Below are 19,736 nucleotides of genomic sequence, written 5' to 3' on the forward strand. Positions count from 1 at the left end.
ATGTCTTCTTGTGAGGCACTGAAAATTAGCAATAAAAGCATTGGTTAATTAATGTCACTTCTGTATTTCTAAGCATATACATTTTACAACTGACTGACTGTATAAGGGCTGCAGTCTACTTTTTTCTCACTTTCGTGCAGTGTCATTTCTTTTTGTATAAGTTGTGCCATTAGGAAGTGAATGTTACACCTGCCGTTGAACCCAAAGTGCGTGGGTATGGGGTGCTTCTCTGCAGCTCCGCAATTGGAAGTGAAAGCCAGATCTTTGTCCTTTGTTCAAAATGCATTTAGGCATCCATTGTGGTCTTTATTTTGTTTTTTTGGGAGAACATTTCTAAGTCTGTTCTTGCCTTAAGGCTGGGGCATCTTTTTGGCATTTGATGTGACCTCGTATGGTGCACAATAGGTTGCTCTGCTGAGTTGCATTCTGCAGCTGTATGCATGCCAGGATATGGGTTGTCAGTCAAGTTCTGGGAATCCCGAGTGTGACAGACTGTATAAACTGCCTTGCTTGCAGTCTGTGGCCCATGTGGCCTCCATGCGACGAAGAGATTTCCCAAAGGAAATTGTCACTTGGCATGTTGTTCTAGACAGACTCACAAAGCAGAAAGTCAAGGCCACTGCATATAATGCACTCATTTATTTAGAAAAGCTTTTTTTATCCTTTTTGGTCATAAGAGACCATTTGCAAGATAATCTTCAGCGTTCTAAGGGCCTTGTATTTTGGCTGTCACAAGGAAGATTATCTGTGGATAATTCTTATTTTAGGAAAAAATGTCATGGAGGTACTTGTGTTTACAAATAGAGATGGGAAAATATGGCCTGTATTCCTCCATAACCAAGAACCACTGATTTCAAGAGTTGCCAAGAAGATCCAGCCATGCGTTTATATTTGAATTTTGGCAACTTCACTGTACAATAAATTTTTTTGCCAGATGGCCTCAAGTACATTTTTTTTTTACCCAGAAAGGAGCATCAGCTTGGGGTCCAGTCTTGGTGTGATTAAATACAAGTGCTAGTCTGATGTTGACTGTGAAAGTTGACCGTACGCAACAAGCTTTGTACATTGGATGAGGCTGCCAAATAAGCTGCCCACATTTTGGGCTAAATCGGGTTGAGCCATTGCATCATAGAACAGCGATTATGGAAACCCATGAGACCGGCACCACATCAACTCGCATATTTGGTTTCCAGATCTGATATCTGTTGGTCAGACCGGAACATCCTTTGTGTAAGGGATTGAGTCTGCAGCGTTTAGTGTCCCTTTTATGGCTAGAGTTAGTGTTTTTGGGAAATTAAGAGTCGGATACCATTAAATAAATTGGCTAAAGAGCAAGGTGAGGAAATATAGTAACTTGAAAAATCAGTAGAAACGGCTATTTCAAAGGAGATGAGAGAAATTAGAAGTAGGATAGATAGGGAATAAGTTGAAAAATTAATTCAAGGTGAGTGATGATTAAAGGCAAAAGACATGAGTATGATAAATGTTACAAATGTATAACATTTCCATAAAAAAAAGAATGCTCACCGTCCTACTATAACTCAAGTTGTAGTAGTTTATAGTTACTAATCCTGGTAAGATTCACTTTGAAGCCCATTTTGAAAATCAATTAGGGTACATTTTATGGTGGGTACTAATTTATTGTCTTAAATAACTGTTGAAACTATGGCTTCATGGCTTAAACACCAATGGTTTCCTATATCTGTATCTATGTTAAAGGGGTTTTTCTCACTCAGAGACAATTTGCAATTGATTTTCTGTTTTTATTATTTGTGTTTTTTTGTTATTTAGCTTTTTATTCAGCAGCTCCCCGGTTTGCAATTTCAGCAATCTGGTTGCTATGGTTGAAATTAACCTAGCAACCATGTAATGATTTGAATAAGAGACTGGAATATGAATAGGAGAGGGCCTGAATAGAAAGATGAGTAATAAAAAGTAACTATACATTTGTAGCTTTACAGAGCATTTGTTTTTTAGATGGGGTCAGTGACCCCCATTTAAAAAGCTGGAAAGAAGGCAAATCATTTAAAAAAACTATAAAGAAAAAATGAAGGCCAATAAAAAAGTTAGAATTAGCCATTCTATACCATGCTCAAAGTGGACTCAAAGGGTGGGCAGGGGGGTAGATTTGAATCAAAAAAGTCCACTGCTCTGTTATATTCATATTTTTGGTGCTTTTTGAGTAGTGGAGAGATGGTGTATACCGTTGATACTGTTTCATACCTCCTTTCTTGTAATTGTTTCATGTACGTACAATGAGAGCAACAGATTATACTTGTACATCAAAATGTCCTACAACTCCCAGCATCCTCGACTGAATTACTACGTGGCTATCCTTTGTTTTTAATGCATTCGCAAAAGTCTTCGAAGTGGGTTTCTGTTTTCTTAAAAAAAAAAAAAAAACTTCTAAACGGTTTCCCAAGTTTTGGAGTGTGCCGAAAAGTCAACTGCCTAGAGTCTTTTAAGTCGAAGTGACACGCAGACGGTAATAAGCTCTCTGTTGTTTTGCTGCCTACAAAGAAACATAAAGAGTGCGCTGATTTCTGGCAGGTTTTTACTGTCAGACTTTCTTCTATTATATTTATCTTACAATTTGCCGGGGGGTGAGGTTATTAAGTTTTAGCAGCAGCCATCTATCAAGTTCACAAGTTAACACGATAAAGGCTCTGTGCCGTTCTGATGCAGGGAATGATGAGCCTCATACGGTAATTAACTAAATGAGAAAGTTAAATCTTACTTGAGAGCTCGGAGAGATGAAAGAGAGGTGTTTGTCAGTTTCTCGGTGGAAATTAGAAGCAGTTTTCTGCAATTCCCTGTACTGCTGCTCTGTCATATTTTACATAACCACTGGGAAAACGTCTTTGTAATTAGTGCTGTCATGGAGGATTTTTTTCAGCTGAAGGATGTTAGAATAATTCATTAGGTTATCCAGAAAGGCTTATGTCCTGAAATGATTAGCACAGTGAAATTTAAACCATTAACGATAACAAGTTTAGAGCATACTGCAGTGCAGAGTTACCAGGCGTGCGCCGGTCTCAATAATTTCTTCTAATTAAACCTTATGATGTTTCCCTTTCATAAGGCACTCGATGGATCCTACCAAATCTTCTACAGCCATTTGGCTGCCAAAAGGACCTGCAATGCACAGGAACGTAATGTGTTGCACGCCCCACTGGCAACTAAACGGATTAAAGGAATCTGTCTGCCAAAAATTGAATTAGTTCATTTGCCTTTAAGCACTGGAAAAAAATGCTGTGTTAAAGTGCAACAATGTTAGGTTTGCCTTGGTTTCTTAAAGAAATTTTTTCGAATGGTGTCACTGCTACGAAAGGCATTTGTTGTTTTCCATTTCCGGTATATGGAGAATGTTTTTACTACTTGATCGATGGAGTGTAAAAAGTAGGCCTTGCTCAGACCGGTTCGAATGCAGTGTTGCCAGATGGTTAAAGGAGAAGGCAAGCTATGGAGGCAGTTTATTTCTAATATATTAACCACAATAGTGAAAGCTAGAACACTATATTTATTCTTTAAAATGATTTACCATACCTGAGTAAGCAGCTCTAGAAACTCTGTTAGTTTAGGATAGCAGCAGCCATATTAGCTTGACGTGACATCACTTCCTGCCAGAATCTCTAGCTTTAGGCTCAGATTACAGGAGGGAGGAGCAAACTGAGCATGCTCAAGCCCTAGCCCTGGTGGTTTAAGATGAAAACAGGAAGTCTGATACAGAAACCCATGTGTACACAATAGAAGGAAGAAATGTGGTGTTATTTTGTCAGAGGACTCAGAGCAGCATTACTTTGAGGGTTTACTGGTGTATTTATATAGACCTTTCTGATAAAGGGTGGGTGTGTAATTTGGTGTGTGTGTGTGAAATTTAAAACCAATTGATCAAGTGATAGTAGTGTTTCTGGTCATAAAATCTTAATTTGTGGTAGAAAATCATTAAATGACCAATTCAGTCTCATCTGAGTGCCCATTGATTCTTTTACAACACCTTACACCAAAATGTTAGGGTAAAGCAAGTTTGCCAGTTTTACTCAAAAAAATTAATTTAATAACTCTTAAATCAGCTTCAGTCTGGCATGAGCTATACTACTGGTTTGTATGGAGAATTTTGGTACTCTAAATTCAGTATTGTGGCTGCCACCCGCCCACAACCCACTAAAGATGTGCTGTCCTGGCCCAAACTGGAGTCTGCTGTTAAGAAGCAGAGTATTACAGAATGTTTGTTTTTTCAGCTGTACATTTTTAGTCAGAACCACCACAGAGTAGCAAATAACAGACCTATACTGCTCTCAAAAGCAAATACATTTATAAGTAACATTAAAATAATTGAATGTGTAATTTTCAGAAAATTGCTTATTTGGGTTTTCAACCCTGTTGCAAAACTACAACACTCATAAACTAGACTCTAGTTCTGCCATGTCTGGAGTGCTGAATGTCGCCTATGCCAGATGTATTGGCACCCATTTTTGTCACTGAAGCAATGTTGTGTTGCCTCCTTGAAGCCTAATTGAATCTGACATACTTATGAAGCCATCAATACATAATAATATTCGCCGCAGCTGTTACTGTAATAGAATGATTTGTGTTACAGCAACTCGCCTAAAATACATCCTGCTTTCCTTTAATGACAGTGTTATGGCCATTTATCATTTGCCATTCAGATTACGGTATATTCTAATACAAACCATTCTCTTTCATCCTATTTATATTGGTGCTGATTTTTTTGGAGGAGAAATAACACTATATATGATAAAGGGCCTAAGAACTAGGGATAAGCACATGCCCTTAAAGGAAAAGGAAAGCTACCGAGGCAGTTTGCCAATAGATTAGCCACAATAGTGCAAGCTAGAACACTATTTGTTCTGCAAAATGCTTTACCATACCTGAGTAAGCGGCTGTAGAAGCTCTCTCTGTTTATTTTAAAAGCTGTCATTTTAGCTTGGTGTGATATCACTTCCTGCCGGAGTCTCTCCCTGCTCACTATAGCTCTGGGCTCAGATTACAGCAGGGAGGGGGAAAAGGAAGAGAGAGAGGAGCAAACTGAGCATGCTCAAGCCCTAGCCCTGGAAGTTTATGCTGAAAACAGGAAGTCTGATACAGAAGCCCTTGTATAAACAATAGAAGAAAAGAAATGTGGTGATTCTTTTGACAGAGGACTCAGAGCAGCATTACATTGAGGGTTTACTGGTGTATTTATATAGATCTTTCTGATAAAGCATACTTCATTTAGCCTTTCCTTCTCCTTTAAAAAATGTATAAATCTTTTCTCCCACTCCTTGAATCTGCCTTGGTTTTCCCAAGTCCCTAGGCAATTGGGGGTGAAGCAGGCCACAGGTGAGTGGGTGCCGATGGGGCTGCTGGTGCACTAAGGAGGGGGTAGGTGCTGTTTCAGCATTCTGGCAGACAAGTGGGTGGGCAAGTGAGAGGAGGATTGAGAACAGTGCAAGAGGTGCCTGCCTAGACCCATCCTCTCCCGACCCAACGAGCAGTCATTGTTTATATATTTGTTGACGGGCAAGTATATAAATAATGTCTTCAATAGGTTTGAAGTGTAAAACTGCATTGCATGTATGGCATTAAAGATGATCAGAGTAAGTGAAAGTCTTTTCTATACAGAGATTTTATTTCTTTTGCATCCCACCCAGACGTGCAGCTCTGCAGAACTCTATTCGATGTTCCAAATAGTTAAATAAGCCTATCCAACAGATTCTAATTTAATATGCTGCACTTTAGAGACCGCTGAAATGTTTCATGTACCAAGTGATACGTATGGAAGCTCCGCTGTTGCGAGCACCAAGGCAAGCTTTCGGAAGAAATCTATTTATCTCCTGGTGCGTGCGGTTGCTTCTCCCTGCAATACATTATCCAAATAAATAAATGAGCTGAGCCTTTAAGGCAATAACCTTTCTGAGAGCCATTTTTACCTAGGGAGCTGCTGGATAAATATTTAACCTGCATTCCATTTTTACATATGTTTGCTCTGTGCCGTTGGTATGGATAACGGAGCAGCATTGAGTCATTGCTAGTGTCTCCCTTATATTTATGGGAAAAAACATCCAGTGATCGAGTATTTAGCTGTCGCATTAAAAGAACAAGAACTGTGGCTGTTTGGGCCCTACTGATGATTATTCTAAAAGTATGCAATAGCTACATACCTTTCCAACTGTCCCATTTTTTGCAGGACAGTCCTGATTTTGACAGCTCAACCCCCAGTCCCAGGTTTATTACTGAAATGTCCCAACTTTCTCCTAATCTCCTGCACGGAGCAGCCCTGAATAGATACTTTTGTAACTATTTAAGATAGGCAGGTTTCTTGGGGAAACTGATTTGCAGCTTAAAGGGCCATTCACCTTCATTAACAAATCTGTAATAACACATAAAAACCACAGAAATGTGTTCAAACTTTCATAACCTGCCAAATTTTGTAAAATGCACGTGGTAATTAGGGGGTGTGGCCACAAAACATGTGTGTTCAAAAAACGTTGTCCCTCTTTCTATTTCGAAAGTGTTTACAAACCTTTGCCCCTCTTTCTATTTCCAAAGTGTTTGGAAGTACGTAGTCATGTCGGCCTTTCTGATGTATTTATCCATATGTATCTGTAAAAGAAAGGCCAAACAGCAAGTATGAACGTTTCTAAAATGATTAAAATAATTGACCTGAGCCTCACCATTGAGAACTTCTAGAACCTTGTATGATGAAGAGAACTACAGAGCTGCACGGTATTTCTAACAACCACTATCTTGGGCTACTGTAATCGGGCATGCTCACAAGGCCATGACCATGGGCCAGTTTGTTATTGAGTTTGGCTGCCATTTAGGGTGTTCCAGACATCTTGGACATGGTCCAAGAAGACAGCCATCATCAGTGATGCACACCTCTTCATTTCTCTCCAGTACACAGTGTCACAGTAAAGTTCTGGCAGTTCATGTATATGTGGTTCATGTAAATGTAAAATGTAGTGCTAAATTAAAAAAAAAAAGAGCCTTGCTGTTACTGTGAACGAAGGCTGAAGCTTGTTCCCTCATACATATTTTAGTACAACAATCCCTAATAGCAGCACTAGTAGGACTTATCAGGAAGTAGCCAGTACTGTATTTGTGGAAGGTTGGTGAACGGGTCACGAATGTCCAGCTTAGATTTTGCCATGGATGTTTGTGATGAAGAACTGAATTTTTTTTGTTCATTTTTTCTTAAACAATGGCCATCACTTTTCTTGTTTTTCTCCTCCCTGTGTTCTTCCTATTGGCTCCTGATAACATTTACTCTGTGATTGCAAGCTCCACTGGGGCAGAGACTGATATGAACAACGAATATTCTGTCTGTGCTATAAACACTTTGTGGACTTTGTGTAGTTTACATAGTAAAGTGAAACTGCTCATAAACATGAGCAAAGTCTCCATAACTATAGGTTAAACAGGTAAAGGACCAGAATGCTCGGACCTAGCGTTGTCTAGATATGGGATCTTTCCATAATTTGGATCTCCATGCCTTGTCTAATAAAAGATCATTTTAAACATTAATTAAACCCATTAGGATTGTGTTTGCCTCCACCAATCTCCTAGTTAGGTTCAAGTAAAGGTACAGTTGTTTTTTACAGAGAATCATTTAAAAATGTTTCATTATATTATTGAGAGTCTATAGGAGATAGCCTTTCAGTAGAGCTTTCTGGATACCTGTACCTTCCAGGCAGGTAGCTTGGTCTGAAGAAGTCTGACAGTCATTTCTCTAGAATGATGCTCTTCTTGCTATTGAAGAATGCTTCAGTCAAGGCAAGCAATACGGCATCTTTTGCATTGCAAATTAGGCTCTCCATGCTTACAGTAAGCCTGCTCTCATACGTTAATGCTCTGGATAGTAATTAATGGAAGTTCATTATTCATTCCACCACTATAAGGAAGCCATTTCTTCTCAACAGCTGCTCAGAGCCGACTGAGCATGTGAGTGTCAGACATTTTCCAAGATGGTGACCCCCTGTTACAAGTCTGAAGTCATTGCTACTATTGAGAAGCTGAGACTTTAGGCTGGTGCAGTATATAAAATGTGGTATTTTTTAGCCGTATTAATTTTTAGGGATTAGTTCTCCTTTAAGGCTAATCTATGAAGTTGCTGCCACTTACAGCGAACAGGGATTTGAGTAACATCAAGCCACATTGTGAAGCAACGGATTGTTGGAGAAATTATTCACCTGGGTATGTTTCCATGCAAGCTGAATGCAATGTCCCTGAGGAAGACATTAGTGAATGTCTGGGGAGTGTTGCTATAAATACACACTCTGTTATAAAAGTGGCGAGCATATGTACATGAAATGCATCCAACTATGGTCACACAGAAAAGTACCCCAGAGACTTACAGCAAAGATGTTTTTTGTCACTGGCAACTTGGTATCTTTACAGACTTGTTTCCCTGCATCCGCAGTCTGTAAATTATGCATGGCGTATCCCAGACAAACAGAAAAACAACTGTAAGGTGTTATTGCCGGGAACCTATTACTCATATTGTGATTAGTGTCTGCACAACGTCTGTGTACTGTAAAGCTTTAATTTGCTGCACTCGCTACTGTAACTGTAATTGAAAGTTAGATCGTAAAATCTATTCTCTACCACCGCTGTCATTAACATCCTAGATTGGTATCATCACTAAAACTCTCTGAAGCATTTCCCACAGCCATCGAACCCAGTGACCTGTTTTAACAGTTAAATGGTGCCTACCCCTCTAGTTGAGGAAATAATACATTATAGTGTTCCCTACCTGTCATACACCTAGAAGGCTGATAAAATGCAGTGTGTTGCGCTAACAAACCTTCGCTTCACTTTTACTAAATGAACCATAAATCATGATAGTTCTGCTGATTTATATATGTTTGTTTCAAAAAGGAAGCATCTTGTAGGAACCGGAATCTCTTCTGTAAAGCAGGCCTGGCCGTTGGATGTAGTGCCGTTTGGCCACAGACATTGAAAGGGCACCAGACATATTATTGGTCTTATGACTTTGCAGAAGTGCTGGTCACACTGGGCTGTTTTGTTTTTTAAAGGAAAAGTGAAATATAAAATTAATATCCAGGCCAGTTCTCCTGTTTTCAGAAAACTGCACCAGCGCTGGGTACTTGTGGATGAGCACCACAATTAAAGTGAAAAAACAGCTTTCACTTTACTGTCCATGTGCCATCCTGGGGCCATTAAACAGTAAAAAAAGAATGCTCTATGGTGCTCGCCCATAAGGACCTCTTGCCAGTGCAGTTTTACAGTAGCCTGGGATATCGGGTAAGTAACTATATAATTACTTGGGATGCCTAACATTTGGCACCACCAATGGGTTCACCTCTCCTTCTCCTTAAGTGCCAAAAAGTAGATTAGGAGCGGTTGTGCCTATTGCCTGGGAACAAACCCTAGATCAGCACCATACAATTATCACTAGTATTGAGGACCACTAGTTTTAAATGGGAAGTTTGCCTATAAATCATGTAGTATGTGAACTACTTGAGACATTTCATTGAATGCTTATGTTTGCAGTGTGATTGGTGGTTTTACCTTTAAATATGTTGTTACTTCTGATTTTCTCCAGCCTATGATTAAGTGCCCTTTAGGCACGAAATGCGTAAGGCTAAATCGAATGGTTTTTCTTTAAGTACATTTTTTTTAATGCACCACTTTTGTTGGTCCAGTCTTGTGCTATCCCATATAACTTTTTAATATAAATAATTGTTTAGTATGTTATAGATCTTATTCACAAAGAAAGGAAATCTGAGTGCTCTGACATTAATATCCATTGATATTTTTATATTTGGGGTGAGTGGTTTGGCACTTTATAAGTACAGGCATGAGACAAAACGCTTGGGACCTAGGTTTTTCTGCAATAAGGAAATTTTCCTTAAAGGGATACTGTCATCGGGAAACATGTTTTTTTCAAAACGCATCAGTTAATAGTGCTACTCCAGCAGAAATCTGCACTGAAATCCATTTCTCAAAAGAGCAAACAGATTTTTTTATATTAAATTTTGAAATCTGACATGGGGCTAGATATTTTGTCAATTTCCCAGCTGCCCCTGGTCATGTGACTTATGTCTGCACTTTAGGAGAGAAATGCTTTCTGGCAGGCTGCTCTTTTTTCTTCTCAATGTAACTGAATGTGTCTCAGTGAGACATGGGTTTTTACTATTGAGTGTTGTTCTTAGATCTACCAGGCAGTTGTTATCTTGTGTTAGGGAGCTGTTATCTGGATACCTTCCCATTGTTCTTTTGTTTGGCTGCTGGGGGGGGGGGGGGGTGATATCACTCCAACTTGCAGTACAGCAGTAAAGTGTGATTGAAGTTTATCAGAGCACAAGTCACATGACTTGGGGCAGCTGGGAAATTGACAAAATGTCTAGCACCACGTTGAATATAAAAACATCGGTTTGCTCTTTTGAGAAATGGATTTCAGTGCAGAATTCAGCTGGAGCAGCACTATTAACTGACTCATTTTGAAAAAATATTTTTTTCCCATGACCGTATCCCTTTAACTTGGATTTCCATACTTTGTCTACTTAAAATGAATTCAAACATATTATAAACCCGGATTGTTTTGCTTCCAATAAGGGTTAATTACATCTTAGTTTGGATCAAGTACAAGATTATTATTTTTATTATTACACAGAAATGGGGAATACATTTTAAAAATCAGAATTATATGATTAAAATGCTGTCTGTGGGAGATGGCCTTTCCGTAATTGAGCTTTTGGGATAACGAATCCCATACCTGTGCCTGTTTATAAATGAAATGTTAACGTAATTATAGGGCTTTTGTGACTGTGCTGGTAATGCGTGAATATCCACCAAAAAGTAAGACATCCATGATCCATTCTACAAAGTATGATAATTAGAAGATACTTTCCAAATATTCACAGTAGCTCAGAATAGAATATTCAAGTGTAGACTCCTGATTTATTTGGGACGTTAAAAAATTTAGGTGACCCAAATGCATAATTTTTAGCTTCCAGGCCTAAACTGTTTTATGCATTTGACCTAAATGGGAGGAGGATGGTGTTTTTTTTTCTTTTTTTATATAGAACACGTTAACCAGGCTCCCTGTAGTTACGGCTCAAGTTACATAACAAGAATCTTCGTACCGTACTAACTCTGCCATAAGGCGCTTTATTATTAAATATGACGCAGGGCTCTAAACAATATTAATATAATAATAATATAGTATGTCCTGCGTTTCTGACTTGTAAACATCTTTGCGTAAGTGTATAAATAAACTCTTTATGTAGCTCCTGCCCTGTACTAAATTGTTTGCATCCTTCACTTTGGAAGAACATGAAATTCATTCGAGTGCATTAAAGTGTCACACTGGTTTCCCATTTAACGGTCTCTGGTATTTTATGTACGGCTCCAGCGTAGATTGTAATGTCCTCTCGGAGTTGCTTGCAAGGATATGCAACGGTTGCAGACTGACAGAAGCAAATGGATACTCTCAGTCAGCCAATTTATATGTCGAAATCCTTTATTCCCCTGCTGCGTAGCAGATGTATTTCTTGAATTTATGTGTGTCAGAGCTGTGTGTCATGTACTTTTGTTTTTTTATTTATATTTATCTTTGCACTTTTTTCCCCGCAGACGAAACTTGCCAATGGCACTTCCAGCATGATTGTGCCCAAGCAGCGAAAGCTGTCAGCAAATTACGAGAAGGAGAAAGAGCTATGCGTCAAGTATTTTGAGCAGTGGTCCGAGTGCGATCAAGTAGAGTTTGTTGAACACCTGATCTCTCGAATGTGCCACTATCAGCATGGACATATAAACACTTACCTTAAGCCAATGTTACAAAGGGATTTCATCACCGCACTACCAGGTAAAATGAATGGCATGCCTTTATGATTATGCTGGATAGTGGACAGGTTAATTATGTTTAAATTAGCTTTTTGTCTTTCAGAAGAAGTTTAGCCAATTTGACCCATCCTCTAAGAAATTTAAAGGAGAAGGAAAGCTACTAAGGCATTTTATTGCCAATAGATTAGCTGCAATAGTGTTTGTTTAGAATAGCACCAGCCATATTAGCTTGATGTGACATCACTTCCTGCCTGAGTCTCTCCCTGCTCACTCATAGCTCTGTGCTCAGATTGCAGCAGAGAAGGTGGGGGGGGGGAGAAGAGGAGCAAACTGAGCATGCTCACGCCCCGGGGCAAGGAGGTTTAAGGTGAAGGCAGGAAGTCTTATACAGAAGCCCATGTGTACACAATAGAAGGAAAGAAATGCAGTGTTTCTTTTGACAGAGGACTCAGAGCAGCACTACTTTGAGGGTTTACTGGTGTATTTATATAGACCTTTCTGATAAAGCTTACTTAGTTTTAACCTTTCCTTCTCCTTTAAGCAATAACTCTTATGAAAACACTAGTATTGGCAAACTGCTCAATGGCCATTGTCTGGTCTAGTAACTTCTTGCTATCCACACTTCATTTGTAAAGTTTGTTATCCAGACTGGCTTTATATTGAAATCGGTTAATTGCTTGGTTTCGGTATCTTTATGATAAACAACTTAGCGATACTATACTTACAAATATTGTTCCTGATTATTGGCTAGTGGTACGACAAATCATAAAATAGCAACAACTTCAATAACCTATTAAAATTCATTATCGGTTTCTGGTAGCAACAGTACCAGCAACTAGACATGTTTCAGGCTTTCCTGGCCTCCATCATAGGTGCATTGTAGGGGACTTCTTGTTCTGACATCTATTTGCAATGCACAGAGCGTTCATGTTTCTGCTGCTAGCCTGCTTGATCTTTGCCATAGCTTTGGCAGGTGATGGCAGTGATAGAACACCATTCCCTCTGCTAGACCAACAGGAGCACTGTGGGAGGTGCTAAAGGATTATACAATTATTGCACAATTACCAAAACTAAAGTAAAGGTCACAGGCAGTGGCGTAACTACCGGGGGAGCAGGGGGTTCAATTGGGCCAGGGCCCGCACCCCCACAGGGCCCCCCCCCCGGCAGTCACGCTGGCTGGAGTTGGCTGCAGCGCCACACGGAAGAGGGTGGGGGCGGGGCAGGGCCCGCCCCCATCTAGTTCCGTCACTGGTGACATAATATTTTACCCCCGCTGTATTAGCTATCTACCATTTTTGAGCAACAGGTACCAACGTTGTACAGCAGGCCGGTAGCACACTTTAGACCTTTACCCTTCCCTCAAAGCCCGGAATCACTTAAAGGGATGGCTGACCTTTACATTAAGGGTCGAAGTGAAAATTTAAATTTTCGGGGGGGTTTTTTGGGTCAAAACTCTCAAATTCAAATTGTGAATTATCCAAACTCGATTCGAGTTTTGATTCGAATTTCGAGATTATTAATACTCTGACCTTTTTAGAACTCTAATTCGACTATAGCCACCTAAAACCTGTCGAATCCCCTTTATAAGTCAATGGGAGAGGTCCAGGGATCGATTTGGTAATGTTTGTAGCCTTCCTGACATTTGAGTTTTTTTTGCAGAAAAGGTTTTTTTTTTTTTGGTTTTTTTTTATTTGAATTAAATTTAATTCAAGTTTTCAGGATGTTTAAAAATTCGTACAAGTTTGAAAAAAATCTATTTTATGAATACATTTCGAATAGTCTATTTTTATGGGATTTTAGGGCAGTATAAAAATAATTTGCTTGAATTCGAAATTCTACCCTTCATAAATGTGCCTCTAACTCTTAGTATGTTAGAGTGGCTAATTCTAAGCAACTTTTCAATTGGCCATCATTATTTATAGTTTTTGAATTATTTGCCTCCTGACAGTTTCCTGCTTTCAAATGAGTCACTGACCCCATCTAAAAAAAACAAATGCTCTGTAAGGCTACTAATTTATAGTTATTGATACTTTCTATCACTTATTTTTCTATTCAGGCCTCTCTTATTCATAATCCAGTCTCCTATCCATATCAATGAATGGTTGCTAGGGTAATTTGGACCCAAGCAACCAGATTGCTGACATTGCGAACTGGAGAGCTGCTGAATTAAAAGCTAAACAACTCAAAAACCACAAATGCTCATAATAAATGTGAAATTGCCTCTGAGTTTAGCTGAATCACAACTAGACTTTGTCAGATCTCTACAGTAACTCATATGTTTCACTGTTACAAGCACTGGGCAGATCTAAATAATTTGTGTGAGTAAGTTGCTTATTTAAAGTATTTAAATTGATTAAGGAACGTTGAGCATCTCTCCAGCATTTAGCCGAATCAGATAATAAATGCTCTGATTGTGTGCCGATTCCCAGCATCTGACTGGCGCCATTTTCTGCTGCGTGTGGACCTGAAGAAAGGAACTTTTATAGTTGCTGACTTCATACTGATCATGCAACTAAAACGTGACCCCTTTGTTTTATTTGTTCTTTTACTCACAAATGAACTGAATTTTAATAACCGGGGGTATATATGCTAAGGAGTGTATGATGACCTCCCTTACTGTATTTATTAGGTAATTAAATAATCTAGCTGGGCGGTAATTTTAAGTTTATCAACTGCACGTTTTTTTTTTTTTTGCTTTGTGTTCTTAAAGGTTATTCATTAAAGTCCGAATGACAAAAACATGCTTGAAATATACTATAATATCCGGATTTCTAGTGGGAAAAAAAACCCTCAAATTTTTCTGGATTTGTTAAACCCAGAGGGTGTTAAAATCCAACTCAGAGCTGCTGAGTTGATGTAGAAATCAATGGGAAAAGTCCCAAGCACATCCTGATCTGCGCTGGATTTCGCTCAATAATACAAAGATTTTGTGGTTTTTGGACACACATCTGTAAAAAAAAAGAAGTCTTTTTTTCATAAATTTTTTGCCAACACAGGAAATTTTTGGAAAAATGTATTAAGGGGAAACTATTGGTCGAACTATTTTACCAAAAATTTTCAGAAATTTTCAGATTTTGATAAATAATCCCTTTAGTGTAGCCTAAACCAAAGTGAACCTTTTTGACTGTATGGAGACTATGGGGCAAATTTACTTACCTCCGAAATTGCGACGGCTTTGCTGACCTCGCAACACTTCGACAAGCGTAGATTCACCAGGACAACGCTAATTCACAAATATCCGAAGTTAAGTCCAGGGTTCCGAAAGCTAGCGAAGTTGTGCTAGTGATAATACGATAAGCAGTTCGAAGTTGTGCTAGCAATGCCTAATTAGCATACGGCAAGTTAAAATACAATGGACGTTTATGTTGCAGCAACCACATTACACTACACAAGGCCAGGGAACCTTAATAAAATAAAATAGAGGTGTAATATTGCCCTAAACATTAGCCCAGTGTATAGTTTAGGTGCCATATGTTAGGAAATGTTGGAGGGAAGCCGGGTACCCCCCAAAAAATTACGATCTTTTTCAGCCTATCACCCTGTAAAAAGTAAGATGCCAGCGTTTTTTGTTACTTAGAAACATTTTCAACTATTTTTGAACAGACTCCTATCTTCTCTATTGCACTTTGGCTGGTCTGAGCTGGCGAAGGCAAGTCTGGCGCAAGAGGTAACGTTCAGAAAAATCGGCATCTGTAATTAGCGTAGTTACGTCCCTTTGCCAGAGTGCAACTTAGTCTGGTGTTGGAGTGCAAAATAGCGCTAGAGTCTATCTCCTTCGCTAGCGAAGTTACGCCAGCAACCGTAAGCAAACCGGTGAAGTACCGAAATTACGTCACGCTGGCGATTTTTCACTTCGCCCTTTAGTAAATTTGCCCCTAAATGTGAAGCAAAGATATTATACATCATGTAGTATTGCTAGTTACATGGCAATTGAGGCTGGAAAGCATCCACAAAGTTAAGCAGTTGATAAACCCGATCTATTCTGAAGTAGAAAGAGGCCAAGAAATACAGCCGGACAGCTGCCAGTTGGAAGACGCCTAACTGACCGGGAAATTGGCAATAGGATAACGCTGTCCGTCATCTCTGATTATAATTGAATCATCCTAAAATGTCCCTTTTTTATGTAAATGTCTCCAACTGTCTTTCATACCTAATAAATAACCTATTGGCAACTACTTAGTATAGGCACTTCATATATTTATTGATCCTTGCAGTAAAGAAACCCTTCCTATGCTGACAGTAAATCCTTACTCTTTCTCTGGTCAGCCGTTTAGAAAGGCGAAAAAACATTCTACAGATATAACTCTAAGACTGTGTTTTTCTGTTGAAGCCTCCCCATTGGAGGTCCAAGGTTTGGTGAGGGCTGTAGCTCATGACAATGTTATATTAAAGGGGTGGTTCACCTTTAAGATAACTTTGTGTGTTATAGAATGGCCAATTGTAAGCAACTTTTAAATTGGTCTATTATCATTATTTATTTAATTTTTTTTTTTATATAGGTGTTTTTTTTTTTTTTAATTCGTCCTTTTTCTTCTGGCTCTTTCTAGCTTTCAAATGTGGGTCACTGACCCCATTTCATAAACAAATGCTCTGTAAAGCTACACATTTATTATTATTATTGCTACCTTTTATTACTCTTCTTTCTATTCAGGTCTCTCCTATTCATATTCCAGTCTCTTATACTAATCAATGCATGGTTGCTAGGATAATTAGGTCCCTAGCAACCAGATAGCTGAATTTGCAAACCGGAGAGCAGCTGAATAAAAAGCTAAAAAAAAAAAAAAAAAACCGTAAATAATAAAAAATGAAAATCAATTGCATATTGTCTCAGAATATCACTCTTTACATCAGGGATCCCCTGTGAGCAACATTCAAAAGTAAAAGGAGTTGGAGAGCAAATAAGTGCTATGATTGGCCATTTAGTAGCCCTTATGTGGATTGTCAACCTACATTGAGACTCTGGCAGTGCACCTGGTTTTTATACAACCAAAACTTGCCTCTAAGCCTGGAATTCAAAACTAAGCTCCTGCTTTGAGGCAACTGGGAGCAACATCCAAGGGGTTGAAGAGCAACATGTTACTCACGAGCTACTGGTTGGGGATCAGTGCTCTACATCATACCAAAAGTTATCTCAAAGGTGAACAAACCCCTGTAAGCATTTCTGTATCAACCATAGTTCCAAAAAAAAAAAAAATGTGCGTGTGATCTTGCTAAGGTTTCTGGAGTATCTAGAAGAGCCATTGCATTCTTCCCAAGTCTCAACCAACTGGCCTTGAGGCCGAGCCCCGGGAAGGGCAACTCCACAGTCTCCACCATGCGTTTGTATTGATTAATTTCACTGATTCTTGGAGGAAAATTGTAATTAATGACTGTTTGACCTATGTATTTTCTTCCTGTTAATATGTCAGCTCGCGGACTAGATCACATAGCAGAAAACATCCTTTCATACCTGGACGCAAGGTCATTGTGTTTCGCAGAACTGGTATGTAAGGAGTGGTACAGAGTGACCTCTGATGGAATGCTCTGGAAGAAGCTCATAGAGAGGATGGTCAGGACAGATTCTCTTTGGAGGGGACTGGCAGAAAGAAGAGGATGGTAAGCAGCATTTTTTTATTATCCTCTATTGCCCCCAGTTCCTTACATCTTTTTGTTGCGAGCTTCTTAAATTTGCTATTTTAAAAGCATATCAATTTCAATGCAGGATACCACTTTTTAATTATGGGAACAAGATAACTAAATGAAGATCATCCTCCTTGCTACATGTATTTCTACAGCCATCCATTTGTGGGCAATGAGTCCTGTGTGCAGTAATATCACTGACATTTAGAACTGTGCATAAAGTAAATGAATTCAGCACATACCAAATACCTTTGTGTCCTGGAGGAGTACTAAGAGGTTCATCCCGAGTAGAAGCTTCCACTCAATCTGCCAACATTAAACGTTTTCCTCCCAGTCTTACAAGCCCAGTGAGCCCCATTACCTCTCTCCCAAAGCCTCAAACCAGCCAGGTTTTTAGAATATCACTGGAAAATATGAATGAGGAAATTTTTACTAAATGATCTTTCTTTAGATTCTAATTTACCCCTAGCTTACCTGTTAGCTTGGCTGCAGCTTGTGACCGTGCAGTACTTAAAGCTGAACTACTGAAAACGTGCATTATGAGTTAATTTTGTCTACATTATAGCGTTCATGGCTGCTTCCTGTTAAACTACATCGATATAAAAGGCATTATAACATATTCTGTAGAGGATCTTTCAAAGAATATGTGTAGTTCAGACTTAAGCATATGTGCAAGGTAAAGTGCATGTATTGTGCAAATCCCTAACCCACAACTCCAGAGCTCCTTTACATCAGGAATCACACCTGTTGAAATAAGCAGGTCCAGTGTGATTGGGCATAACACAGTCCAAAGGAATTACTTTAAATTCATTATAGGGTCATGCGCGTGTGATCACTGCTAGCTTTCTTTCTGATGAAGTGGCAGGTCAGTTTCAGTCTGTACTTTTCAGGGAGCAATGTAGATGGTTGTCACTAGTACAGTGCCTCATGTTTGGCCAGTTTCACACTTACATATTGGCAGGAGTACTTGTTTCTCCAAAACTGGTAGAAAATAAATGAGTTTTTGAAAATGATAGAGATCTTTGTACCCCTTATTGTAAAATATGAGGATGTTGGGTGTCCCAGTGGTGCACCTGAGTAGGGACTGATTTATGTAAAGCGATGGTGATTATGTTGGTTATATAAATTAAGGATATTGAAGTTACGGCTACTTTGTACTGTTACATAGGCCATAATATCCTTTTATTCCTGTGATACAATATGTTTTTAACAAGTTTTGAGTTATATCACTAAGCACTCACAAGTGCTGTTTATATGAATATTTATAGTGGATATTTAAGGCAGTTTTGTGTTATATGTATATAAAAACATACAGAGAGGGAATCATGTTTCCTTTAAAAGAGAAGGAAACTCTTTGTGCACTTGGGGGTGCCAAATGTTAGGCACCTCCAAGTGATTGTGTTGACTTACCTGAAATCCCGGGCCGATGCTCCTATCAGCAGAAAACTGCACCGGCCCAGGGTTATACCAGTGAGCACCATGGAGCGATCCTCTTTAGTCTTCCTCTTTCTTCCCGTGACTGCGCATGTGCAGTAGAACAAAAAGCCGAACTTTAAGTTTTAACTTTAAAAAGTTGTTTATTTGTTCAACTTAGCATGCGTTTGCCCCGGGAAATTTGACGAAAGATGAAGCCACAAGAATTATTGCTCCATGATGTTCGCTGATATAACCCCGGGCCGGTGCACTTTTGTGCTGATAGGGGCACCGGCCCGGGGTTTCAGGTAAGTCAATACAATCACGTGGGTTGCCTAACATTTGGCACCTCCAAGTGCACAAAACCTTTCCTTCTCCATTAAAAACAGGAGGCCTTTGATGAGCAGGTTGTCTGAAACCTTGCAGATTTAAGCACAATTTGGGCAGGTGCAGGTTCTGGCAGCTGGTGGGTCAAACTTAAAGGCGCTTTAGTGATTTTGTATTGCAAACCCTTCACCATGTGATTAAACCGGTATCGGAGGAGTCTGGTAGGGAGTGGGTTATAAAGTAGACAAGGCTGGGTTTGGTGCGGGCATGGGAAGCGGCTATTAGTTGTGTTGCGTTTGGGTTAAAATATTTCTGACTCGTGGCTTTTGTCAAATTTTATATCCCTCTTCGTGGTGAGAAATAAAAGGGGTGGCAGTGGAAAATGTTGATGGATAAATCCGCCTGCTGTAATGGCTGACTTTGTGCAACTAATTCCCACTAGTCAGTAGTTTGTATTGGGTGCTGGAAAAGGCTACACAGTCCTCACAACACTCGGTCATCTAGTTATAGTATCGTATTGCATAAAAGTTTTTCAAATAGTTTCATCTCATCGTAGGCAAGCA

At 39.3% G+C, this 19,736-nt stretch overlaps 1 protein-coding gene across 12 annotated transcripts in view; it reads left to right on the forward strand.

Annotated features, from left to right (window-relative positions):
• The window catches only part of btrc.L (beta-transducin repeat containing E3 ubiquitin protein ligase L homeolog), a 117,789-nt gene that overhangs the window by 76,462 nt on the left and 21,591 nt on the right, over window positions 1-19,736 (forward strand). For all 12 annotated transcript variants that reach the window (XM_018225243.2, XM_018225237.2, XM_018225240.2 and 9 more), the window contains 2 exons: window positions 11,605-11,836; window positions 17,223-17,409. In XM_018225243.2, the coding sequence (XP_018080732.1) occupies window positions 11,605-11,836; window positions 17,223-17,409 (419 nt within the window). The remainder of the gene's footprint in view (window positions 1-11,604; window positions 11,837-17,222; window positions 17,410-19,736) is intronic.

This window comes from Xenopus laevis, chromosome 7L, assembly GCF_017654675.1.
Source record: "Xenopus laevis strain J_2021 chromosome 7L, Xenopus_laevis_v10.1, whole genome shotgun sequence".
NCBI lineage: Eukaryota > Metazoa > Chordata > Amphibia > Anura > Pipidae > Xenopus > Xenopus laevis.